This window comes from Cygnus olor, chromosome 3, assembly GCF_009769625.2.
Source record: "Cygnus olor isolate bCygOlo1 chromosome 3, bCygOlo1.pri.v2, whole genome shotgun sequence".
In the NCBI taxonomy this organism is placed as follows: Eukaryota; Metazoa; Chordata; class Aves; order Anseriformes; family Anatidae; genus Cygnus; species Cygnus olor.
The window spans coordinates 101204580-101232083 of record NC_049171.1 but is presented as its reverse complement, the minus strand read 5'-3'; the positions used below and the strand labels follow the sequence as shown (position 1 = coordinate 101232083).

General features: G+C 36.1%; 1 protein-coding gene across 6 annotated transcripts in view; it reads right to left on the bottom strand.

Moving 5' to 3' along the window:
* Positions 1–27504, bottom strand: part of ESRRG (estrogen related receptor gamma) — a 385005-nt gene that overhangs the window by 50920 nt on the left and 306581 nt on the right. For all 6 annotated transcript variants that reach the window (XM_040551124.1, XM_040551125.1, XM_040551123.1 and 3 more), the window contains one exon: positions 1860–1970. In XM_040551124.1, coding sequence (XP_040407058.1) covers positions 1860–1970 — 111 coding nt within the window. The remainder of the gene's footprint in view (positions 1–1859; positions 1971–27504) is intronic.

Here is a 27504-nt window from a genome sequence, read left to right as displayed (position 1 = left end):
AGGCTACTTCAACACAAAACCGATTCAACTCTTTCAAGTCCTGACATTTATCTGACAGGATCTGAAAATTAAGTTTTATAAATGTTTGTTACAAAAATGTTTGTAATTAGACAAGCTGAGGAAAATGAAAGGAGGCATTTAGATAATGAGTAATGATTTATAAGGAGGTTGGTTTATCTTTGACAAATGGAGCTTACTGAAATTGGTGTAGTTATCATCTTAAAGGTAATGTAATGTATTACTTCACAGTAATCTTGGGTTTACACAGAGATTCTTGTATTTGAGTACAACAGTGTTAACTTCGTTCACATCAAAGGGCTTGTTTCTGTTTTTTTTCCCTGTTTGGTCTTGGCTTTTTGGTATGTTAGGCTATCATTATTTCTACTCAATGACAATATCAAGTAAATGAAAAACTGACGATCTGTGCACCCAGGAAAACTAAACCTCTAATGAAATTAAGCATTAGAGTTTATTGAATTTTATTGTATTATCAGAAAGTTTTTATTATAATGTGCAAAATCTGCTTAGTGCAGCCCTAGATTGTATTTACAGAACGGTGGGACAGCTTATGTAGGCTGAGTAGAAGATGCCAGATTGGACAATTGAAGGAATATAATCAGCATAATGTTTTTTGGAAAGGCAAAAGGAAACTATGCCATATGTTCACTTAAGCCTTAATTTTATGTAAAACTGGCTGTTTTTTCTTTGACACAGCTAAAATGCCCTTTCACTTACAGTTCAAAGACTGTTTATTTGCTCTCCAGATCCCCATATGCTCAAATGTATTGCACACAGCACTGTCCCCTACTGGGGAACACAAACTGAAACAATTCCACTTTCCATACAGCCAGGTATTTTCAAGAGCCTATAAATGACGTGTGTGTTGTCTTTTTCTGTCAGAGGCATGGGTGCAGAAGAAAATGCAAGAGAAGGAATTTCCTCTCCTTATTTCTCTGGTTTATTTCTCTATTTTAAGAGCAAATTAACCTTCATGACAGAAGCAACTGAATGTGCGAATTCTGACTTGAATTTGAAAAAGTTTACAGCATTTAATAGAGAGTGTATGCCTTTGCAGGAAAATACACTAGTCTCTTGCACTACAGCTATAATGCTATTAAATTTACTTCATGGAATTAGTACAGTCACTGCTTGAGTTTATATAAGCTGCAAAGCAAAACCCCTAACTATTTTTAGCTAATCGCAAAGAGGATGGAACTTGTATTTTGGCAATGAGATGATCATCTCTCTCTCTCCTTTAATTTCAGCCTGGCAAGATACAATCAAGGACATCATTAAAACAAAACAAAACAAAACAAAAAAAAACCATCATGCTTATAAGGGTACTAGAGCCCTAACTACCAATCTATGCTTGTTATTAGTGTGGCATATTGCTGTTTTAATCTAATGCTAGGTAGTGTATTAATCTATAGGTATAAATTAATGAGGCTCTTAATGTATTTTCATTGGGAGGTTGAGCAGTCAAACTCATTTAGTTAGTGAAAACCACAAAAATCACTTTCTTGTGAAATCTGAAACTAGAAGCTTCAATGAACTAATGATCACAGTATGAACCATTTTATGTACCACTGAAAATAAAGATAACCCGTAAATGTAAAATTTGCACTGCATAAACCATGCTTTTATACACTTCCACCTGTAAAAGTATTCTTTGTTCAACTCCACTTGAGAAAGGATGAGCATATTTAAAACAAAGCATGTTAACAGCTAAATGTCTATAGGGTTATGGCAATATATTCTGCCCAAAATCTTGTACCAGTCAGAAGAAGGAGCTTAGCAAAAAGGGCCAGGAGTCAATACCTAGTCTTGAAAGAGAAACTTCAAATATTCGGTGTACTCACATGGCTTTTTTGCTGGCTGAACTAGCTGAGGGTTCAGGTATGGGCTATTCTCTGCATCTATTCTGCGCTTGTACTTCTGGCGACCTCCACGTACTCTGTCTAGGCGGACACCTGAATTGGGAAAAATAAGCAAACATGCCATTAAATATATTATGAGAATGCCCTTAATATAACAATCTTCCATCTCCTGCCTTCCAAGATTTATTTAAAATGTGTATTAATTTCAAAAGAGTAATTTTAGAAGCAAGGGAAAGCAACACTACACATATTCGCAAGCTGTTTAGATTTTCACACATGCAAGACTAAGTACACAACATAATTTCCTGTCCGTTGAAAACCATTTGTTAATTTTTACATAATATTAAACACAGCTAATGAGGTTAGTTTCCATTTGAAAGAGTTTTGAGTCTTAAGTCTTCTTTAGCAGAAGTTCAAAGCTGTAATAAACACCATGGATATACAAGGCAAACATTATGAGTAGAGAAATACAGAGAATTAGAACTTTAGAAACAACTGGTGTTGTAGACAGTCTAGGCAGTCAAAAGCAATACTTTTAATTACCATGGCTAGAGAACAAAAAGTAAATACCTTAGTTAAATAAGAATGTATATGTGGATTAAAGACCCAAAGTGGTTCAGGAGAATTTGAAAGAAATTGTATAGGTGTTCATTTAGATGTCAGCAACGATTAATTAACATGTGTGTTCTACTTCAAAATTGTTCATTGCTTCAATAAAAGCATTCTGATACTTGTTTTGATCAGATATATGGGAGTTTACTTTCCTGAAACAAACTATAGCTGCTCTCATAGACAAAATGAAAAAGGGGGGGAAAATAAGGATGGTAGGTCCTACAAAACAACGAAGTATTTGTATTTCCTTCTGAGTCACCCAGACAGACTTCCCAACAACTACGAAAAATGTCAGTATAACCAAGTAGTAACACAATGCTGAAGTTGAAAAACTCAGCATATATGCAGGGCAATAGGTCAAGTAATACCAAGCGCAACATTTGTCCCTGATGACACGGATTTAACTACACAAGAATGCAAGGACATGTTACATATCAATGATCCCTGCAAGTGATGGAATAAAGTACAGCTCACTTTCTCACTTTGCTTCTCCTCTTCCATTTTAGCTCTCCTCCCTCTATCTTTTCTATTGCCATTATTATGCCCTACATCTATATTACTTCTCATCTCCTTGTTCTCTTCCTCACAGGAAATAACTCCAGAACTGGCTTCTGGACTGCAGAGAAGCTACCACCAAAAAATTTACAGTATAAACTGTATAAACTGTAAACTGCACAGCAAAAAGAAGACACCACAGAATTTATGTGCTGCTCATCAACCTGCACTGGTAGTATACTGTCTAGTTACCAGGAAACATCTGTCACTCCTCTTTCATCCTAAAAAAAAACAAAGAGGATTTGGTAGAAATTTGAGGGGTTTGGTAGAAAAAAGCCATTTTACCAAACAGCCAGGAATTCAAGGCCAACTGTTTGTTTTTGATTCTTCTTGTTTTCTCTCTCTTGCTTTTTTCCTTTTCCTGTTCTCTCTCTCACTCTCTGAGCTGGCATGACACCAACCTACCAGAGCACTCCATAACTGAACCGAGGATGATGGACTTTAAAGATCTAAATTTGTGCTACTCTGCTTGGAGTGAAGGCTTTGCACACATGGTATTCTCATTTGCCTTGAGGGGCTGTTAATATGTGGAAAAGTTAGAAACACAGAAGATACTTGGCTTAAGGTCCCAACCAATGCCTGTAAGCATAAAGCAGTGCATTGGATACAGTAACAGTGCTCAACACTTTTTGCTCACCAGGACATTGCATATTGATCACCCGTATTTCACAGTGAAATTTCATTCAGTTTACTGTAGAAGTGTGTGCATTTCATTCCCCAAACTCAAGAAGTGTATTTCGTATTGTACTTTACCAATAACATTTTTAGGAATCACATTATATAAATAAAACTAACCAACCACATACAGAACGTATGTATACGTTCTCAACGTATACATTATGTCAACGTATAATTATGAATGAAATCTTATTTATAGTATTTATCATTAATAAACTTAAGACTGATTGTTGGTCTAAGCTATTTGATACAAATTCGGAGTTATTCAATCAACAGTTATTTTTGTTTAGTTTTAAAGATCTCTTTAGAAATGCATGAACTACAACACCACTTTAAAAATTGATAGTCAAAAACTTTTCAGAGCTAGTGGTAGCTTCCATCCTTGAATCAGAGAGTTTGAGCTATATACAAAGAAAATGACACCTGGGACAATACACTGCTGTAAAAACAAACAGCAGAAGACCAAGGTTTGACAATTGAATATTCACAAATAGGCAAAGGATTAGAACAAGCCACGTGGTTATTGGTGAGATTATGAAGAAGACTGCCCAGAATTTGAAGAAAAGCAGATAGAAAATGATTTCTGCATAATTCAGATGCCATCCTTTCTGTTTGGGAGCAGATTTCATAGTGATAAAAGATGGATAGCATCAGATAGAAGCATGTTTAATCAAAAAGTAATGGAACTGAAGCTTTAAATTAAAATAATATAAATCTACCAAGATGAACAATTTTTTTTTTTTTTTATCTCCTTTGCATTTGCCTAGATTCAAGCCATTCACATACTCAATGGAAGGAAACACAGACAAATGTTGCAATAGCAAAATTATTTGTAGATACATGCACTCACCTATATACATATATATACCGGTATCTACATCATTTTTTTTCTTTTCCTTTTTTTTTTTTTTTAAAAAAAAAAGAGAAATATTACGATTCTAAATAATTCAGGAATAACAGTATTAAACATTTTTAAATAACATAACTAATTCCTGTTCTAATGTGAAAAGATTTCTGATAACACAATACCAACAGAAAATAAATTACAGGTTGATAACCCTTTCATTAAAACTGATAAGGAGGTTATCATCATTTTAGCTTCTAAGACTTCCTCTCTCCTAATGCCATTATAAAATAACTATTTTAGCATCAATTTCTGATAATCTAACACACCCTAACTGGTATTTTACTTCCCAAGTGTCATTATAGGAGTAAACACAATACAAGACACTCCTTAATAAAGGATACCAACCTCATATTTGGTAAAAACTTATCAGAGTTTGGAAGATAGCAAACTGAAACCCAGAGGTTCCTGGGTAGGTATACATTTCTATACATTTTCCCCTGCAATTTCTATAGCTTGCATAAGATAATTCATTACAAAAAGATGCATTTGTTTGCTCTCAAGATGGTAACAGATGATGCCTTCTTTGTTAGAAAAATAAAGGAAAGAAAGAAAGGCAATTTTGTCCACATAGATCTTCATTTGGGAGGAGGGTTTTAACATCTTGATCACCGAGGTAACTGCTATAATTTAACACATATTCTTTACTCAGATTACTAAAGAGGATATTGTAGTACCTAGTTATAGTACAGGGTGAAAGAAGTTAAGCAGACTTCTGATTTCACTCTATCAGTATCCCCAGCTGCAAAGTGAAAAGAAAGATACTCATCCCACCCATATAGACTAACATCAGATCTTGTAATGGCTTGCACTGCAGGTATTATCATTACAGTTGTTAAGGGTCAAAATACCCATTAGCATCACTGAACAAAGCTCCGCTGAAGAGAAGAAAGTTGATTCTTCACATTCCCCAACACTGAGCTTCATTTTTAAATTCCTCAGTAGAAAAACAAAAACAAAAGCCCAAATGAGAAAAACATGGGTGACCACAAGGAGTCTTATTTTGGTATCCAGAGAAGTAACAGGACTGCTACCAGTTATAATGTGATTTCAACAGGCAAGTTCAACACATTCACTTTACATCTTGGGACAAGCCGAACTCATGAACTCTTCTGTTCAAGAATGATGCGTAATAATGCATTTTGGCATGATTAACGAAGCTCAGAGGATAAGGATTAAACTAGAACTATAATATATGGAAAGATGGAAACTATGTACATCACAGCAATTGCTACATTTTTTTTTTAAAGAAGGTAATTACAAATACTAATACAAAATAAGAATTTCTCCATCTGACCATAAGGAAAGAAATGGTCTCATAGTTACTATACTAGCTTCTACAAAAAAGGTTCACATCCTGGTTCTTCAAACAATCTTTCCAGGACTTTCTGTCAAAAGCTCACCAATGTAGAACAAAGTGATATTGGTCAGTCACTCTGAAGTGAAAGCATCTTCATAGTCATCCACACAAACAACTGAAGACTAGAGCTGATGTACAAAGTGAGCTACACACCAGGTATTTCAATCCAAACAAACTTAACACAGGCAAACCTGAACTCTCTGTTTTCTCCCTTTTTTCTTCTATTCCTCCCTCACCAACGCTGTTGCAAATTATTATTCCTTTTCTGTAGTCCTTGTCTCACACGGCCCTGAAGCAGTCGTGTGTGACAGGTACCCCACTGTGACCAGTGCTATATAATCAAATAGATTGCCCTTGTCCCAGTATATCATTTGTTTTGTGATTCAGGTCCTCCGTATGATAATCATATTTAACTGTCTGCTATTTTTCCACATAGATCTAAGAACATCCAAAGTATATCATTTATTCCTTCATAACCTGCCTTTCTTCCTCTTTTCTGTCCCCTTCTTCTTACCATGGATGCGAGCCTCCAGCACTCAATAGACCACTTGTCCCAAAAATGTTCTTCTCCTTTGCATTGAACACTTACACTCACAGGAAATCCTCAGGCTGACTTGCAAAGCATTTGCCCACGCGTTCAGATCAAGACCTACCGATACCGGGACTGCCTATAAGAAACTGCTTACTGTCTGTAATCTGGGATTGCTTTTCATTTTGGAAAAAAGTAAACCTATTTCACTTAAATATGAACTAGTATCTGAGTTAAGTCAAATTTCTCTCTCTTTTTCCACTACATCAGTGGAACGTAGAGATCAGAACCAAGCCTCTTTTGACCTAAGGAAGTTTCAAATTCTGATTCCTTTCCATACCCCTACCTCGTAAGTGAGTTAGAGTAAGCAGATGTGTTCTATGCCAACGCTGTTCTGGCAAGCTCCACCTCTAACACAGCACTCTACATGTACTAAATATATTCCCATTACGTTTTCTAGGATATGTAACTGGGTAAAGATCCATTTTCTACAGATGCTTTAAGATTCCCAGCATTGCCTTAAATTCTTAAATTCTGTAGCGCAATTTATAAGAATGGATTCCAGGAAAACTGCATCTTGGCAAGCTTTAGAGGAACATCAATAGGAGAGGCCAATAAATAAATAAATGAATAAATAAATATATAAAAATATTATCAGCAAAACTAGAAACAGCAAAAGGAATTTTAATGGCAGGTTCTGATGTGGTTCTCCTTTGGGCCAACATCTTGATAGGGTGTTCCAGTTCAACTTGAACACACTGTGACTGCTTATAAGTTTGCTAGGTAAACTTGGGTGAATATTATAAACTCCGGGTTTTGCATATTCACAGAGAAAGGGAAAAACTGTTGATTTTTCTACCATGAATACGGACAGATGTATCCAGACAAAAGAACACATGGTCATCTAGTTACTTTTTAGACAATTCAGTGATCTCTATAGTTTGGGATTAGAGAAGTGTCAGGCTACTGCATTAACCCTGAAATTTGAAAGATCTGCAGGGGAACAAATAGTTGCACTTTAAACCACATAGGATTTTCACAGACTAGTGGAAACATACAGTCAGTAACACAGCATGAAGAAAAAGAGTAATGTGAGCTATCTTTTCTTCTAGATCTGCATATTTGTTTTATGTGCTAAATTATAAGGATGCCAGAGAGCTTTTGAAATCTGTTTACAAAGTATTTAGATAATACCGTATGCAGGTAAAAAGTCAGCGAGACATGTAAAATATGTGTCCATTAGGCAGGCAATATTTTGAAAACAGAGTCCTAAGTCATCAAAGAAGATAAAAGCTATGGCTCACATTAAAGCTTTCCTGATCTACAGCTGAATTAACAATTAGCAGGGGAAGGCTTTAGTGTCTTGCCTTCTGATAGCTATCTGCACTATTAAACACATTACTTAGTGTAGCAACAGAAGTCTGAAAATCATCCTCCTACTTTACATTCAGTCAGTATCAAAAAATATTTGCTAGTATGGAATAAAATTGGCCGTCCTCAAGATGTGCCTATAAAACAATTTTGTTTAGGAACCTGCCCATATAATGCACAGAAGGACAAGCCAGTGTTTATTACTTTAATATCTACCTTGCTCTGTGACTTTAAGATGCTTAATTTATCTGTTCCTCTGACAAAGATTTGCAACAAACTATTAGCCAAAATAAAGGAAAAAGTATCGGCTCAACTGTAAACATTCAGTGATTTTTTCCAGGTTGAAAAACCAAATGAGAAAAATATTCCGTTCATAAAATAGTGTGTTCAAAATAATGTTTCATTTCAGATTTTTCCCATGTTTAATAAACAAAAATGTTTCTAGGCAACCAAACATAAGTAACATTTTGGCAAATCCATTCTTTTCTTGCAATGATGAGATGAGAAGGACAGATTTTGCCACAGGAACTGAAAAAAAAACCTCTTTGGTTAAAGCCCAGAGGTTTATTTTTTTTGTTGTTGTTGTTTTTTGCGTGTTTTGGTTTTGTTTCATTTGTTTGACAAAAGAACTGATAGATGTGTTACTTACACAGCTCAGTACTCAATCTCTCTTGAAAGGAACATTAACTTTGCATGAACCAATCATCTACATGCTGAACTTTTGTGCACTGTCATTTCTGCATTAAAGCATAAAAGAACATGCATAAAATCCACTTCGTTTTCTCATGCAAATTAGATTTTGTGTAAATAAATTCTATTATTTCTTAGCACAAGTGGTCTTCAGTGAAGAATGTTCACATGAAGAAAATGTGAAATAAAATGTGTAAGAATGCTTTGGTTGCTTTACATTTTTTTAATGGTTCCACAGGAAGCGAAGTATCCTAATCTGTGACACTCAAAAATACAAATTAGGTCACACGCAACAGGTGACAGGTTTTAATTGAATGTCTTCTGTCTGCAATTCTGACAAAAGGTGAATGGAAATGAATGAGTCTGGCAAGACAGCCCTGAGCCTTACAATACCCAATATCTCATTATTTTTAAACAGCTATCTATAAACTGATGCTGACAAGCCTTGAACCTTTTATTTCTGTTCAAGAAGAGGAGAATGTGCAGAAAGAAGAAAAAAAATAAAGAAGAAAAACAGGACAGCTACTCTGTTGCACTAAACATGTAATGCCCATTATTACCTCTGAAATATTACTGAAAGATACCTTTTACATTTCACATAGGAACTTATAAAAAAATCTGTTTCTTTTCTAGAAGAGATGCACTCCAGGCATTCAGTTCCTGCTGCCTAAATTTGTTATTTTGTGAGTTTTATACTACCAGAACTTCATTAGAATGATGCTAGGCTCATAATGATTTTAAGGACTGAAATTAGGCCACTAAATGCAGGCTACAAAACTTTCATTCCATTTCCTTCACTTTTCTGAAGTAAGAGCAGCAAAATGTGCATTTTTGTAAACTATGGAAGAAAAACATTGCAGTACTAAGACTGAGTATAGAAAGCCGTGATGTTTCTGATGTGAAAGCTACCATCGCATAATACTTCTTTCCACATTACCTGGATTACAAATATACTAATAACTAGGAAGACATATAAAATACTGCCAAAGCTTCATGAATAACAGAGAAAATACTGTTGCTAATTCCACCATTAAATTTCATGTCAACGCATCTACATGTCATAACCATACTATATGTAATAGTACACGCCTTATTTTTTTGATTATACATATGGCATCCTGGGACAAGGTGTAAGAATAAATAAAGGCAATCTATCACTAACTAGGTATCACAGTTCTTACCTTAATTTATTTAAATATAGTTACACAAGATACTATCTTGTTTCAGAACTCAAATTACAACCAGTTTCACGAGGAAGAGTTTGCTGGGCTGTGAAGTCATTACTGCATCGATACACTTGCAAACATTACTTTAAGGTGACAATAGCAGATAGGGAAAGGCAGCTTTGCTGATGATCCAAGGAGAGGGCATGGAAGGCAAAGGGACAGAAAGGTCAAAAAGTAAGTTTGAGCAAGGCCATACCCATGCTTGAAGGTCAAAAGCAGACCTTCATTCTGGATCACACCAGCAAAGCTTATAAAGAATTCAAGAGCTATGCTAGTGACAACTCTAATAGAAAAGAAGTCTAACTGAAGTTCTGGACCATTTGCTGGCAACTCTCAAGAGAGATGGGAAGATCAAAATGAAATGCATTATAATAATCGGACTGTGAAGTACCGGTAGCATGAATCAAGATCTCAACACCCTTTTCAGATAAAATAATGTGCAGTTCCACAATATTTCAGTTAGTGACTGGGAAGATGTTGGATTCTGGAACTAATCTGAGATCCAGAAGTCACAGGAAAGTTCTTAACAGTGTGAGTTGCAACAGTTACATAAAATCATATTGGTCCTACTGGGACTGAGCAATAGCTTGCTTAGAGTTAGGATTTCTGTCTAGAGGAAGGGATTTCATTTTGCTGGAAATGAAACAGAAAACTAAATGATTGCTCTCATCATACTAGAGCTTTAGAAGAGATGCACATCTCATTGAAATCCTAAAGTTCTTTACCCTAACAAACACATTGTTTAAGTTTGGGTTTCTTTCGTTTCTCTTTTATTAGCCTCACTTTTTTTTTTTCCTTTGGAACAAAATCTTTCTCATCTTCCCCAAGAAGCTGCCAGTCTCTTCTGCACTGAACAGACAGAAGACTAAGATGACCAAAATTTAGTTTCCACACTACACTCATCTGGCAACATAAGACTTACTTTTTCAGTAAAGGTGGCTTTACATTGCTAGTTGAGTTTAAATTGGCAGTAATGCAAAAATATGTGTTCTCACAGAACTTCAGGCTTCTTCAAGTCTATACATGGAAACATCATTTTGATGAAACATCTTTTCTCTTAGTATAACAATGCTATCTCAGCAAACTTTCACATATTTATGTATCGAGTAATTGTGAATGACACTTTCCCTGGTGAAACACAATTCTTTCCTGCTTTTTTTTTTAAAAAAAAATCTTTTAAATAATAGGATAATGATTTCTGGAACCTTTTCAATTTTACAATTCATCCTTCAAACATTACTGAACAGTATGGCAGAATTCCGAACTTATTCCCTCTTTCTTCTGCATACTATTTGATGGTACTGCATCATCTAGTCCAGTTGGCACAACAGCAAAACAACCCAAGAAGCTTACACATGTCTCAGTCTCTGGTTGGCTAACACATTTTTAGGAGCATTGTATTTTATCACAGTTTAAGCACACTTTATCAATTTAGCTATACACAAGGTGGTATCTAGAAACTAGACTATCTAGGGTAATGCAAGGAATGCATGCCAGCCTGATGCTAAAAAATAGAACAAAGGCACAGGACATCGGGTACTTTTAAACCTAAGCACCAACTTTGTATGGAAAGGTAGGCTTGGAAAATGTGATTAATGTTCTTACATTTTTGGCTGGCTTTACTCTTGCAGCTAAAATACGAGCATTTTGTCTTTTACATCATGTTACTTTGTTGGCAAACTTTTTTCAGGATTAGATAGGAGTTGTACAACAGGGCTTCAGCTTGGATCTTAGTGACCTCCTGTGGTATAATTGTACCTTCCAAATAATAGAAAATCTTACATTACTAGTTTCAGGTGTCTTTAGCAAATGATATGGCCTTTCTGTACTTTGTACTTCCTGTCCACATATGAAACCTGTTTCAAAAAATTCTACCTACTACAAGAGTAAAGTTCAGCAGTGGCTCATACAAGTTCACAGGAAAGAGAGCCATATTTCACGACTGTGAGGAGTTTGAAGTCCCTGGTTTCTACTACCTGACTGATCTCTCTTTGAGCAGTTGTTTACTTTGAAGTAGGAAAATCTTCATCTGGTACTTAGGTAAGAAAAAGACAAAAATTTAGGTTGATATTTTCAGACGGTAAGGTACTGACCTACCATATCACATCTGCCTGTGCTGCACCCACAGGGAATCTCAAGACTTAATGCTGAAGAATAAACTAAAGATTTTGTTCGTTATTTTCCAGAATATTATTTACAGAATGTTAGTGATCACTGTTCAAGAACAAAGGTAAAATTTAATAATTAATTGGCTAGACAGGCATACAATAAAGACATATCATAGTAATGTATAGAAAATAATGTGATATGTCAATGCAGTGAAATTGATTCGTATCAGCGTTACCTTGTAGTTTAAAGCATTATGTTGAGAGGTGGAAAAAAAAGGAAGACGTTCTCTGCACACATTATGGTTTCTGGAGGTAGAAGGTAAAAACATTCTAGTGCGTACAGTTTAATGACTGAGGTAAAAGTGGTTAAAGAACTTATTTTTCTTTTCCTCAAAAAAGTTGGGTAGTAGAGTGCCTAATGTTGAGTTTAAGGATGGAATATGTGAAAAAAAAAAAAAAGGAAAAAGAAAAAAAAAGATAATTTACTCACAAAATTGTATTCAATAATCAACAGGAAAATAAATTCCTTCGACAAATCCTTTACACACAGTATTCCATAATTTCTCGGCTGGACAGGAACAGCTTCAGGAAGTCATGCCTGAGCATTAGGAGAGAATATTTTCCTCTAGAATATGCTATAATTTAACCAAAAAAATTATTTTTTTGGCCCCTCCCCTCCCCCTCATTAAGGAATTTAATTGATATGTCCTTGATATTAATGTCAAATCTTTACTCAGAAGCTACATACAGCAAACCAATTTTTAGTTCAGAATTTAAAAACTGGCTGCAAAGTTTCTGAAAGCAGAGGGAAATAAGGGCGTTGTAAGGGTACTTCTAAGAGAACGATGCTTTAGCACAGCTCCTCATTTTGAAAATATATTTGTGTCTGCCCATCCATTCTTATGTATCTGAGAAGTGTTCCAAGTCACAGACTAAACTAGTACATAAAATCAAAATGTTGTAACATTAAATCCCCAGCGTATGTTTGACTAAAACTCATTTGATTATGAATTCCAGAGTGATCCACTCAAAGTGGCCTTGCCAGAAAGTGATTTTATAAATGGCTTCTGCTGAGGCCAAGAATCCCATCTCTTCCCTTATGAACTCTTCATAAGTATTTGTATTTTATACAAAATATCAGTGTATAAACATTTGCCCCAACATTTTCCAGAATACTCACAATACTTAAGATATCACTGGGAGATCTGGTTGAAGGGACACCATCAACTCAATGAATGGCTTTGCATTTTTAAATAGATATTTGTGTGTTTACAAAAAATTACTGAAAAAAATGCTTCCACAATGCAGTTTTCCTTTGCCTTTGTATAGACTTTCCCCTGTTATTCCATGAATAACAGTGTCAAAGAATTGTGCATTTATGAGAATCCAAACATGAAATTGAGTAGAAACAAAAAATAGTTCTAATCAATCAAGTTTTGATGCTGAGGTTGAGTAAGAAGCAAAGCGGGGAATACAGTTTTTAAGTTATTTCATTTTATAAGAGAAGGCTCTAGTTCCTCAACTGAAATACATTTATAAAAGTATCCAATTTGGTGGAGAGTCACAAGACTAAAAAATACATACTATTTTTTGAATCTTCTATTGTGCACTAATAAGGGCTGAAATATTCCTGTGTATATATATATTTACATAAATCCTAAAATAGCATGTGGCTTTAACAGCTAAAGCTTGAAAAGATCAGAGTAAATTTTTAAAATTCCTGTAACAACTGCATATATTCTGTGTTTCATCTTGGAAAAGCAATGGGGAAGAAAACACACGCACATGAAACACACAGAGTTAAAGCATACAAAGTTCTGCGGACACACATGAAAAAAAGTCTAGGTAACTCCTCATTTTGAATATGAAGCATTCTTCTGAACACCCAGAGTGTAAGTGATTTATGTATCAGCTCATATATCCTGCTAGCCTCATAACCTGACGATACTGCCTAGAATTCTGGAGTGACAGGTTATCCTGGCTGTGGCCTCTGTGTCTCATCTCAGGGTAATACTGGAACAATTAACGACAAGTTTATTAGTGAGAGCCGGTAATTGATACTACTGCTAGAAGCTTTCCATACAAAACAATGGTTACCCCCACATATTGACTATCCTTTCATAGTTAGCACTAGGAGTGGATCAGAGTTAATGCAGAAAATCCCAGTTGAAAAACATCATTATAATGTGTTCGGTGCTTTCCAGCCTTTTTTACTGTCCATAATATTAAGCACAATTAATGCTATGAGATAAATTGATTTCACTTTAATATAACACAGTAATTTTTTGTTACAATTAGACAATACACACTGATTACAAAATGCCACTGCTCTAAAACAGAAAACTGACAATTTTCTTCTAATCTCACAGGTAATGTGCTTCCCAGGCCTTTGGGAAATGGGTTAATAAATTCTAGTTTTCTAAACCAGGCAGCCCGCTTTACTGCAAACTTCTCCCATTACAGTTACAGTAGATGTCTATCAAATTGCTTATGAGAACAAATTTATGGAAAATATCCAAGAGTAATGCTTTGTTCTTATTACAATATATGAATATGTATGCAATTTTAGCCAGACTAAATGAACAAAACAGAACAAAAAGAAAGGGAAAAAGGTCAACAATTGTTGTCATGAGAATTATTCTTTTTCCACAAGGAAGAAATCCTCACTGTTAAAAATGCCTTTATACCAAAGATGTTTGTGCGAGGAAAATATTTTTGTCTCAATTGTATGGTTACTGCTATGTATAAAAAGTGCAGAAAGTGTACAAGGGTATGTTAATACAAGTAAATTGGCAACATAATTACATAAACATTATAAGAAAATAAGAGAAACATAAACATTAAAAGGAAATAAAGCATAAAATTTCTTTATCCCCAGAAATTATTTTATATAGAACTTTAACAGGTACGAAATTAAAAAAAAATAGTTCTGAATCAATAATTCCTGACAAGCACGGTCTATCTAAATTGGCGCACACTTACCCTTCTGAGAGCAGATCTCAGTGGGAATATTCACCGTGTGCAATGCAAAAGACACACATATTTTATTTTTCTAGGGGTCACAAAAGGAATATTTACCAAACAGAAGACCAAGCTCTTCTCATTCAATGCATTGCAAATCTAGCATAATTCTATTGATGTCAGTAGTTTCATCCAGAGTTACTTCCACAGGCAGGGAGGGCAAACAACAATTCACTTTCACAGACTTGGTGTTTTGTCCAAATACTATGTCCCTTTCAAAGTTTTCTGCTTTCTGTCCTATCTCTCCCAGAGTTCTCCTTCCCTCCATTAAAGCATTGAATTCTCCCTTTGTTTTTTCACTTAAACAAGCAACTTACATTTGTATCATGGATTGTGACATCCAGCTTGAAAGACATTATGGCTAAAACAAGAACCAAATTTACTGGGTAAAAAGAAGACAGGTTATGTAGAAAATAGCCAAAATAAACTCACAAACAGAAACCTACAGAAACATTTCAGGATATTTATAACTGGCATACACAAAACAAACAAATGCGAACAATCCTCTCACAAGGATAAGTTTTGAGCAACTTCACCATGAAGTGTACATACAAGTCATTCTGAAATTCTCTTTGTGACAGCTGCTGCAACATTCAAGGAGAAAAAGTATATCCTCTCAGTCTGATGATCAGAACAGACTTATCATAGTAGCTAACCATAAAATTCAGCAATAATTGAATTGTATTTTATGTTCAGCAGAAACCCAAAATTTCAAGCAGAAAAGAGGCTTGGAAAAATTATGAAACACCCTTTTCAATGTCCTCTTACATACAAAATATGTAGTGCCTTTCATCTACTATTGTACGTGCCCCCCCACTATAGTTCAGTTGGCCTATTTTTTTTAACTGAAACTCTAATAATTTTGTATTATTAAGAATACTATTCTTTTGCCTTCAGAAACAATCATTTCAACACATTCTTTCCTAATGTTATTTTTGTATATTCACTTTCTGGGTTGGGTGTGGTTTTTTTTTTGGTAAAACTTTCCCTGTCTACATAGTCAAAGTATAGGGGCTAGTTTGTATAAGATTTTCTGACTGAAACAAGTAAAATTCATATCAAGCGAGGACAATCACAGCTTAAAATATTCACACAAAGTGAAAATAAAACATGAGAAAAATATTTACTTGACACTATTGACAAGGGTATCAGAAATGCTTTTGGCATAATTTTCATTTAGTTTTAAGGCTTCTTTAGTTCCTTTGAAAGTTAGATTAAGAAATTATATATCTAAAGGAAACATTCACAGGAATTTGTTTTTATTACTAATCCATCCTTCTTTATACAACCAAAGAAACCAAGAACAGAAACATATGAGTTCTAACTTCTAGTTGGATCCAAAGTACAGTCGAATTGTTCTTGTTCTTGAATAGAGACAAGATCACTGGGTCCTTTGCATTCCCCATGAAAGTGTAATTGCTGTCACCTCTGAGATGAGAAAAACAGGGAAAAGCTTAAAAGAAAATGATATTGCACTATCCATAATATGCTGCAGTGAGTACACTTTTCTTGTCCAGAAAGAACTCCGGAGAGAAAGATTGCAACCAAAGCGTACTCATACTTTGCACAACACAGTGTAACTCAAACAAATTACACTGTATTGCTTCATGATTAATGAAACACAAGTGTGGAAATACCTTACTCATTCTGTTATCCTACCTTACATTGGTAATCCTTCAATACAAATATACGGAACGAAAGACAAAGAGATAAAGGTCTCAAGAGCTGCTGGCAAACGAAGATTTTGTGTGGTTCAGTTTTCACTGTTTAGATTTTACCCCTCCCCTCATCCCCATGTCACTCCCGTAAAACCCACAATTACATCTGTGACTGCCCTTTAAGCAAAACAAGTCTGTTTCTTCTTCTTCTTTTTACTCTCTTTGATCTTACAACTTTCTCTTTGGATCAGAACCTCCCCCAGTAATAGGCTTTGTTTGTTCCAGAAAGTATTTTGATCCCAGGGGTCAAACGTGGATCCATTTTTAGATGTTGAGGTTATTTTCTACTGGTTTTAACCTGGACTAGAACAATTCAGAAGAATGGTATGAAAACTTGCACAGAGTTCTGAAGAAGAGAGCACTGCTTATTACATTACTATAATGACATAACAAGAACAAGATCTTGCCTGTATTTAGAGAGGAAACTGATTTAAACATTTTTTCTTTCTTTCCTCTAAAGCTTAACTTAGTTAACCTGCAGAAAAGAAAGCAAGTGGCCACTAAAGAACAAGCCTGAAAGTATCCCTATGACCAGTAAAATTATGTGTCAGTTATAGGAAACGTCAATATATTTTCTGGGAATAGTCAGCCATATGGTTTATTGGAGAAAATAAAAACAGACAGCACTGAGGATGGCTCCTATGAGGAAAACCTTTGGGGTTGAATACGGGGTTGAATACTTTTAAAATCAGTGATCTCAATGGTCTTAACAAATCTGGTATTTTCTGATACTGTTTCTTAAGGTTTTACACGTTTCCCATTTGTTGACATGGGAGATTTATGTGAACATCACACACCTTGGCACTGCTTAGGAGCATTTGTTTCTTGAATTGAGGCAGGTTTTAGAAACTGTAACACAATTCATTTTTTACTGCCTTTTCCCCATCTCACTGAGTTAAGTTATTTTCCACTTGTCATGCCATTGTGTCAGAGATGGTGCGGTACTCTGGATTGATACCTCTTTATTATTCTCTCCAGCTTGTGCCTTTCTTTTTAGATTGCTCAGTGATCTTGTTTTAAAACTACCCACGAAGAGTGGAAGTAAACTTCCCTACTTTGTGCCAAGTTCACGTGGAGTCTGTTGATCTCCCAGTGATCATACTTACATATTCCTTGAAACTAAGCTAGCTTGTGGTTAAGCATTAGTTAAATAGGAGATTTGGCTGTATATTCTAAACGCATCAACCTAGCAGAGTTTTAGTGGTATCTGGACCTTTACACTAAGAATAGGAACAAAACACAAAAATGAGAAGATACTGCAAAATTTAAACCGAGATTCATGTCTTTGTCCTGTCCTTTCCATGTTCAGACTGAATTTTAGTACATCTTCTACAAACCAAAAATTGCTCTTAAGTTCCACATCAAAAATTTCCTAAATTTCAGAGAAATTCAGAGTCTGAGTCCTGCAGTTTGATAGGTACCTTCCCTACGTACAGAGCTGTGTGGTCCATTTTTTATTCAAAGCCATTGCCACAAAACAGCATTAAAATACATTTAAAAATTATCTACATGAACTTGATTTTCAGATTTTTCTAATTAAAATATTTTATTTTTTTTTAGGAAATTCTCCTAGTTACACAAATATGTAAGATAAAGTAAAAAAGGTTTTCATGTGCTTTCTTTTTTATATGTTCTATTCTATTGCTTCTGCTCTCAGAGATGTACTATAATCTTTGTATTAAACATGAAGAAAGACATCCTATACGTTACATTTCTTAAGCCATGGAGTACACTGTACTATCAAGGTATATAATCCTTGTCAAAACTCCACACAGTTGGCAACTGTCACAATGAACTAAACTGACTGCAATTCCAAGTGCTGGATGCTATACATCACAGCTGGGGAAGCTCTCGAATCTTGTTTAAGAGAGGGTGTAATTTATCTAGAGCAAATCCTACTGCGGCAGCATATGCATGAGAAAGAAAGGCTTTGTGTGCTGAGCTTTAAAGGGAAATTGAAAAATAAGTTGCTGTTTATCATGAACATACTTCACAATATTAAAGACAACCAACCAAACAGGCTAACTATTATGTATGTGGGGTCTGAAGTATCTGTAAAGAAGTTTTGCCTGTGCTGGTAGAGATAAAAAAGGATTCAACTTCTGTTACGTGGACTAATGCAACTCATGATGAAGGGAACAGGCACTTACTCATCTCAGACTGCTGTTACTGAACTGGGAGATAATCAGATGTTTTCTAGACGGATCTTACATGTCATGCATCATAAAATGAATGATGATTCCAAAAGTATAATATAAAAACTGGTTAACAAATATTATTTGATTTTAAGATGTGTAAAATCAAGTCAGATCAGAAAACAGAACAGAAAACGCATCTTATTACTTGTAATTGCAAGATAGTCCGTCCTGCCAATGGCAAAGATCAATGGCTAGGCTAGTAATTTCTCCACTGAGAATAGGCACAGAGAGATGGACAATTCTTTTATGTCCTTCTCATTCATTAACACATATCACAAAAAAAAAAATCGTGTGGATTATTTATTTCTAATTTCAATTCACATTATTAGTATGAGGAACACGACTAAAAACTTTTTTGCAAGAGAGTGAGCATTGCAAAGGAACAGAACTCCTATAAAGATGAAAAACCTTTATTTAAAAAAATCACTTTGAGGACAATTCCACTCCCTCTTTTTACTTTTGAAGTACAACTGTTACTAAAACTTTCAAAACTTAAGTTGGATGCAGGATCAAAGAAAACTGATGCTTTTATACCATCCAAATGAGGGGTCTTAACAAAGCCCATGGAAAAATTGGTAAGTCTATTTTCAAGAGAAGGTTTTCCATGTCACTGTATGGAGATGGAAAACCATCCCATCCTTCATGAAGGAGCAGTTTACCTGAAGATACACTTAAGATCTACTATGTATGTTCCACTATACAAAGAAAAGGTCTGTTATTAAAATCAAGTGATTTTATACAATTTTCTCGACAAATGAATGCCTGCAGTCCTTACTTGGAGAAAACTCTGATTGAAACTCCCATGCCGCTAAAATCCCAGTTGCAGACATTTTGCAGGATGAAAAATATTCAACATACCCTCCTAATTAATGTAAGCAGTATTACTGCCATTTATCTTTCTTTTTCATTGTTTTTTTCTCAGTTACTTCTCCAGCAAAAAGCACTGTGTTTTATTGTTAATAGTGATTAAAGAAAAAAAAAAAAGTCAAATCAATTACAGTTCTCTGTCAATCTGTATGGTTAAGGCACAACTTTTACTGTTTTAATTAAATGAAAAAATAGGTCTATTGTTTAAAGGCATTAAACAAGGCAATTCAAAACTTGAAGTAAATCCTTTTCGTTTTTACTGAGGGGCACAAACGCCTATAAAAGCAATGCAGGTCTCTATTGGAATTTCATAGCAGCTGTGAAATTTATAAGAACCACAGAAACAATTAGCTATGTTTTTGTTTGTTTGTCTTGACTGAAGTGCCACTAATTCTAAAGGGTTTGTGTTGTGAACATATTGTTACCCACAACAGGCTGCTGTGACTTTATTCTTGGGCTAGCAAGACGACAGAATCCTCAATGATAAAAATCTAACAGTAAAGGCCACATAGGTTGTCAATGACAGGGGGAAGATTAGTAGAATTACACTGCTTATTATCAATACAAAGCTGATTCCAGTCCTATTCCCATTAGTCAGCAGAAGTTTTGCCACTGAATTCAGCTGGAACAAGAAGAGCCTGTGTACCAAAAAACCACAACCAACACGTCAGGCCACATCCAGGCTGGTTAGCTCACATGGATAAAATATATACACAAAGTACCATCAAAGACCTCTGTACAAGTTACATCTCAGTACATCCCTGCAGCAATATTAGTGGAGCTGGGTGGTGAGCTAGGCCTCTTTAGGAGATGTTAAAAGCGGGTACAGCCAAATTCCCTCTGACCAGGCTGTGAAGGCATCTCAGAAGGCTTTCTTGGGAGCAAGAGCCAAGCAGGTGACAGCTGAGGGTCGCTGCCCTACAGCAGTGCACCTGCGGCACCCTGCCACTGTGCCGCTTATCTTGTTACCTGGGCTAATCCCATCACTACACCTGACTGGCACAGTCAGCACCTTCAAGTCACAGGAGTGAGGCTTAAAAGGATAACACCAGCCCCAGTTACAGACTGCACTTCCAACCTGCACGCAGCAGCTGCCAAGTGAGGTTGTTCTTTAAAACAAGGGCCATGTGAGGAGGAGCCTGAGGCTCTGTGGAAGCCTGCAGGGGATCCTTCCTGTATTCACGGCACCCGGAGCAGCTAGGCCAGAGACTGACCATGCTAAAACGTGCTCATTCACAGATTTCCAGAGCACTCCCTCCCTCGCTGGGGACCTAGCACTGTGCAAAGTGCGAGGGAGGCTCAGCAGCCCACGCCTGCTTTACTGACAAGTAGGTATGCCAGCAAGTGGCTCCTTCAAAGCTAAGGTCACTGCTTGTGCCGTGTTAGCACATGTGAGTAAAGGACTGCACAGCCAAGGCATGCGAGTTTTGAGACGCCTAGAGTAGAGTGGCTTTTGTGGCACTTCTCAGTGCACATTTCCATAAAAGTGACTTCTGATAGAGCAGAAACTGCCTAGCCAGCAGTGAAGTTACATTTCCAAGGTGTGTATGTGTATACAAGTATACACACATATATTTCCAAAATAAAACAACTCATTGGATCAAGCTGAAAAAATCAGATATTTTATTCTCATGCTGATTATATTATATATATAATAGTGAATTATTATCTTAATTTAATTATGCTTTTAGAAACTTTGTGTATTATTAAAAAAATTATCCTAAGAAACCCGAATTTCAACAAAAGAAGTATTTGCTGTAAACGGGATTTGATGTATGTGTGAAATGGGATAATGGGATTTCCCATCAAAATCTATTTCCTAGCAAGGTCTACACTAGATGGTTGACAAAACTGGGAGTGCTGAGTAATTTTGAAACTGCATAATGACTCAACTTTACTTTTCCTTTTTGTTATCAGCAGGGGCTCAAACGGCAAGCAAAGCTGGGACGGTGTGCTGTTTACACAGTACCCCTTTGCAATCCAAACATCCCCAGGGTCAGAGGGATCACCAAAGAAGCCAGCTGAGGAACAACATAAAACATGATTACTCTTCTGGTGTTCCCTAAATGCTCTAGGTAGCCGTCGCTTTATCCTGTGTACACCACGTTCCATTACTGCCCAACCTAATAAAGACTTCTGTCACAGCGAGAGCTTTTCATCTTCAGAGCTCCTTTCTCCGCTCCTGATAAGGCTGCCAACTCTACTCTCTGTAAATGAGCTCATGCGAACACTTTATTTTCGGCTTGTGGAAACAAAAAGGGCCACTGCTCAGCTTCAGAGCTTGAGGGGGCGGTTTTCTATCTTCAAAGCACGACCAAGGCATTTGAAAGGGATTAAAATTAAACTGGTAAGCTTAGCTTGAAATAAGAAACTTGAAGCAGGACCACTGCACTCACAAACCCTGCTTTTCCTTTAGAAACTTCACAAGTCCCTTAGAAATGGTTATTTAAAATCGTTTTTATTTGTGTACATTTAAAACTTTGGCGACTGCTTAGGTAAGACTGCTAGCCAGTAACCCATGTTACTATCAATAGCCACACATATCTGAGCATCTCACGCGCAGGACAGATGGCTATCCCATCACAGTGCAGTCAGTTCAAAAACATGTGAATCACAACTTCAGCCTCCTTATCCAAACAGAAAATAAATATTTTTTTTTTTTTTTTTTTTGCAAACAGTGACATGTCTGCATCTGCATACAGAATGACTTGGGCCAAACCTGAACTGACATGTTTCATTCACTGACATACTAACGATCATGTAAGCATCCAGTTCCTACCACCGTTAGGTGCACAGTAAGGAGACAAGAAAGAAAAATTAAGGCTTACAAATACTTCCACTGCTGCTGCATTTTGAACATGAAATTTGTTTCACTACATAGCTGCTTACTACCTAATCGCTGAACAAATCTGTTACGTTTTTAAAAGCTTACATAAAATGTGTCCTTAGGAACAAAGCAAATTAATTATTCACCTCTTAGATATTTTGCTTCCAGATCAGCCATAGTTAAAAAGAAACAGCTAGGTGGAGAGCAAAGTGAGTGGTGACTCAGGGCACAGGTGTTCCTACAGTTTAACACTTGGTTCAAAATCCACTCAAATAAAGATCATCTGCTGGTCTCATATTACTAATCTGTTCAAATCAGGAAAGTACCCAAGAAGTAGTACATCTTGTTCAGCTCAAGATGAACGTCCAATCTCGTGCTGATGTCTGCAGTTTGAACTTAACAGACAAGTGAGTTTAAACAAAAGATATGCAGGGAGTAATTCATGGTCATGCTGCAAAAATTCTCAAGCAGTTTTTAGATCTGGAGGTTTCCCTCAGTGTGCTCTCTGCATGGTGTCCTTCTTCAAGGCACTGTAAATCTTTCCCTACCACCTGATTACCATTGCTTTTGGTAAGTATTACTATTTCTAGAGATTCACAATCCTCAGAGGCACAATACTGCTATCCACTGTTGTACATCGTAAGCTTGGGGTGGCTCTACAGAACAAATTCCCCATTGCTGAGAACTTCTAATGGCACATTTGAACACACGAGCCAACAACATAGCAAAGCAAAGCAAAACAGACTTTCCTGACTCAAAAGCTGCTGATCTTGCCCGTATTAATGCTGTCATAAGAAGCACTACCCAGAAACTGTGAATGGCCAATGAAGGGCAGAATCTCTATGCCAAAATTTCAGCAAATTTCTGTTCATACATTTTTAAAGGAGAGAAGTGCAATGAAATCCTTTCTATATTCAAGAAACTTCTTGCATATAGAAAGGTTTGGAAATGGCTACATACGAAGCTAATACAAAGCTCTACAAGAAAATAGCATGATGAAGCTCGCCAGGGCTGAGCACCAAAGAGAATGTGAAAATGCTGGACAGAGAACAGACTCCTCCACCATAAAAATAGGAAAGGGGTTTTTGAAGATGGTTTGTTCAGGTTAAAAAAAAAAAAACAGCTTCAGAAATCATAGCCAGTAGCCAAGCCATCTTATAGTAACTGCCTCCAGCAATAGCAGAACTATTCTTAGTAGTCAAGCCATACCTGCTCGGCCTACCGAGTGGGCCCTCCTCTACACACCCAGCTAGTCAGTCCTTGCCATCTTTTTGCCCCAATCTCATCTTCATGATCCTCAGTGTCCCCTGGCCCAAGCTACTTGATATTCATGCGTGTCAAATGCAGCAAAGTCCTGGAAATAGGCTGGCAAGGAAACAATTTCATGTAAGAACACTCCAGACACTGTCGCGAATGTTACTCGTTAATGAGTATAAGAGCCTGAAGTGGCTGTGACTGTGGGAGGGACCAAGACTCTGCGAACATTTTGCACAGCCAAGAGAAAATCGACGACTGCTATAATCAAATCAACCAACAAAATTAAAGGTCATGCAGAAACAACATATGTTTTCTCAACATGAACATTTTAAAACCTAATTTAAAATTTTAGTGAGTTTAAGAAGTTCTGTAAATATATCCTATGCAAAACAGCTCGTGTATACCAAAAGACGCCACTTATTGAAGACAATAGTACCATTAAACCTAAAGGGGTGTATGCAGCATAGATGGTTTCAAACTGTTTTCAAAACAGTTTCATGGCACAGCATTGGCCTGATCCTGCTTCAGCTACTCACAACAGTTTTAAAAGCCTATTAACTTCAGAGACACAGGACTATGCTACTGAGATTTAGCAGGCCCAATTCATAGTCTCATAGCTTCTACATAATAGTACCATAATAAGTAATATTATTAAGAACTGGAGCCTCTGGCCTCCATGGCCCAACAGTTAATCTGTTGGTATTAGCATGAGTGTCTATAATGCAGGCTGGATACAAAAACCATTAGTACTAACTAATTGCAATTGACTAATTGATGACAAATGACTGATCTTAATCATGTGGAGGGATTTTGGGACCTTCTTTTTTTCAAGAAGAGAGATACTTTTGCCTCTCCTAAAAGAGGTACTTCTTTCATCTAGAACAGAACCAGTCAGCATTGTCCAAGAATATGTATACAACACTGCTGCCATTTTGGATTAACATGCTATAATCTATTCACCTGAGGCTGTTACAGCATAGTTTGTGGGTAACCTCACAGTGATGTAAGTGAAACTGGAAGCAAAATTCTAAATCAACATTTGTTCTACTCTTTCTCAAAATAATCATCTTCCAAATACTATTTTGGATGATTAAAAGCCTTTAGTTATCACCTCTTTAGTTACCATTGCTAGCAGTGAGGATGTACAAACTCAATTTCTGTGTCTGCTAGGGTTCAAATACTGCTGTTACTAGCAACTATTTATTTTTAAAAGGAATGAAAAATGACCTTATATGTTCCCCAGGATTTAATTTTTTAAAAGAAAAATATTTCAAGCTTAACCTAAATCAGATTATTATTCTCTTTTATCATGGAAAGGTACATCACAAAAGAAAAGCAACTACAGTCCAGAGTTTTTTCCATTTCTGTGTGACTTTCTGCTCCACTGCATAAACTTTTTCACCACTCTCCATTCTACAGAATTTGTCTTTTTAATGTGGCATGCACTACTGGCTCCCTCTGCAGCTAACGTTAGTTGAGAACATTTAATATCTTCTAGGATAGGACAGTTAAAAACCACCTACAAGAAAACATCTTGTTGGATAAGACACCTACAATCTCCACCATTCATTCACTGTAATGGAATCTGAAATGGTCCTTAATGAGCACACAGACATTGAGGAAAACCTAAACAGAGTTGGAGTGCTCCATCAAAAATTTTGATCTAGGGCCACTAAGTGCTTAGTGTTATGATAACTCTCTCAAGCAAAGCCTGGAACACTTGAAGAGAAAAAAATTCTTCCCTATCAGAACAGAGGAGGCAGCTCTATCTTCTTAAAAAAAAAAAAAAGGCACTGTTTCAAATAGAAGATTAGCAGAAAGTAGATGACATTAGGAAACAATGCAAAACAAATTCTGTAGTTAACTGAAATAAACTTGAATGGTGAATCTAGGATGTTGCCTGTCTAGTCCAATCCTTTCTTCTCTGGTTTGTGTTTGTAAGAGATTTTGCTGGCTATCTTAAGCACTTTGTATCATGCAGTAAACTGAAGAGAATGAGCAAACAGAACCCTCTCAAGGCCAGCAGCTGAATTTGGGTCAGACTGAAAATATGGTTTAGTGCCCTGTACTCCTTGTCTGCTAAAGTGTTGTACCTGGATGCTGCACCTCTACTGAATTACTAACAATCACAATTCTCTGTCTCAAAAATCAAATGGACATTACTTGGAATAGCATATATAGCGCTGCAGGAGAAACATACTCTCTGTAAAAATAGAAGAAAATTTTAAAAATTCACTATCTGTATTCTGGCTCTACCATTTTAAGTCACATATATATTTAATAAGATTATTTACTCTGTAATTCTTACTTTAATAATGATAGTTCTGAAATATCCCTCCTATGCCTAGCTTCCTTTAAAAAATTACTGCACTTAGCTAGAAAAAAAACCTTTCTATTTTTTATCCCTCAACTGCTATAGTTCTTAAAGTCTTCCATATTTTCAGTTATTATCCCTTTCTTGCAAAGAGACCACTTAATAACGTTCACTCTAACAACCTCATTTATTTTCCAGAAAATTAACTCAGTTTCAACCCTGATTAATGATTTCATCTAAATGAATCAAATTAAAAATTGAAAATTATATTTCAAAAGCCAAAGAAAAAAAAATTGACCATTTCCAGTTAACAAATGATCCTTTCAAATATTAAAAGATGACCATGAAGACTGCGTGATAGTAATGAAATCTAACTGGGGCCTACTGCTTATCTGGAGTTCATGAAGGGAGAGAAAAGAAAAAAAAAAAAACCTTTCTGCATTGTTAACACTCAAGTCTCTTGGGATGCCAAACTGACTTCCACTTAATCTTTGCCTGTAATCAGCACACCAAAATAATATGAACATTTCAATGTTAATTAAACTGGTAAGGCTGGAGATGCACCAATACTGAAGAGGGATTAGGAAAACACACAGTACCAATAACCACATCTGTTAACAAATCCTAATCTGTGAAAGAGCAATGTAACCTTCCCAAAACTGTTAATACCTAGTTATAGACTGTCTACTAGGGAAGCAAAAGAGTCAGCTAAAATAACTGAAGGAAAATTGGTTATACAGATCATTACTTACACTGTCTTTTAAGAAAAGGGAGGTCCAGCCCACAAGACCCTTGATTTGCTTACCTGGATTTGCTTAATGCTGGTCTCACGAAAATGCCTTTAAAAAAATGTGATTATTCCATATAGTTCCCAGGCTATGGTACTTACCGATGAGTAAAAAGCAATCATCACTCATTGATAACTGAATAACGTTGCATTTTTCTAACAAATGTACTGTCACCATATGAAACTGCAAAGTTTCATTTCCCTCAACTAAACCACCATATCCAGCTTTCAACTTAAAAAGACACCAAATTAACCCAGAGTACAACTAGTCCATCCCAATACAAAGACCGACTTGAAAGGACTAAAAATAGCTGAGCTGAAAATATACCTAACCAAGTGTAGTTGTTACAAAACTAAATAATTACACTGATGAATTTTTTCTCAATTTTTCTCCTACAAACTCCAGAATTGTCCTGGCAGCTCTAGTAAATACCAAGAAAACTGTGAAGGAAAATATATTTCAGAATTACTAATCCTCACTGAGAAGCTAGAAAAGACTGTGTTTTATATAAAACAGTGTTTTAATTAACTTTGGCTGTGCTAGATCAAAAATATTTTGTATGAAGCCACTGCCTCCATTCATGATGTTTCCTTCCCCTCCAAAT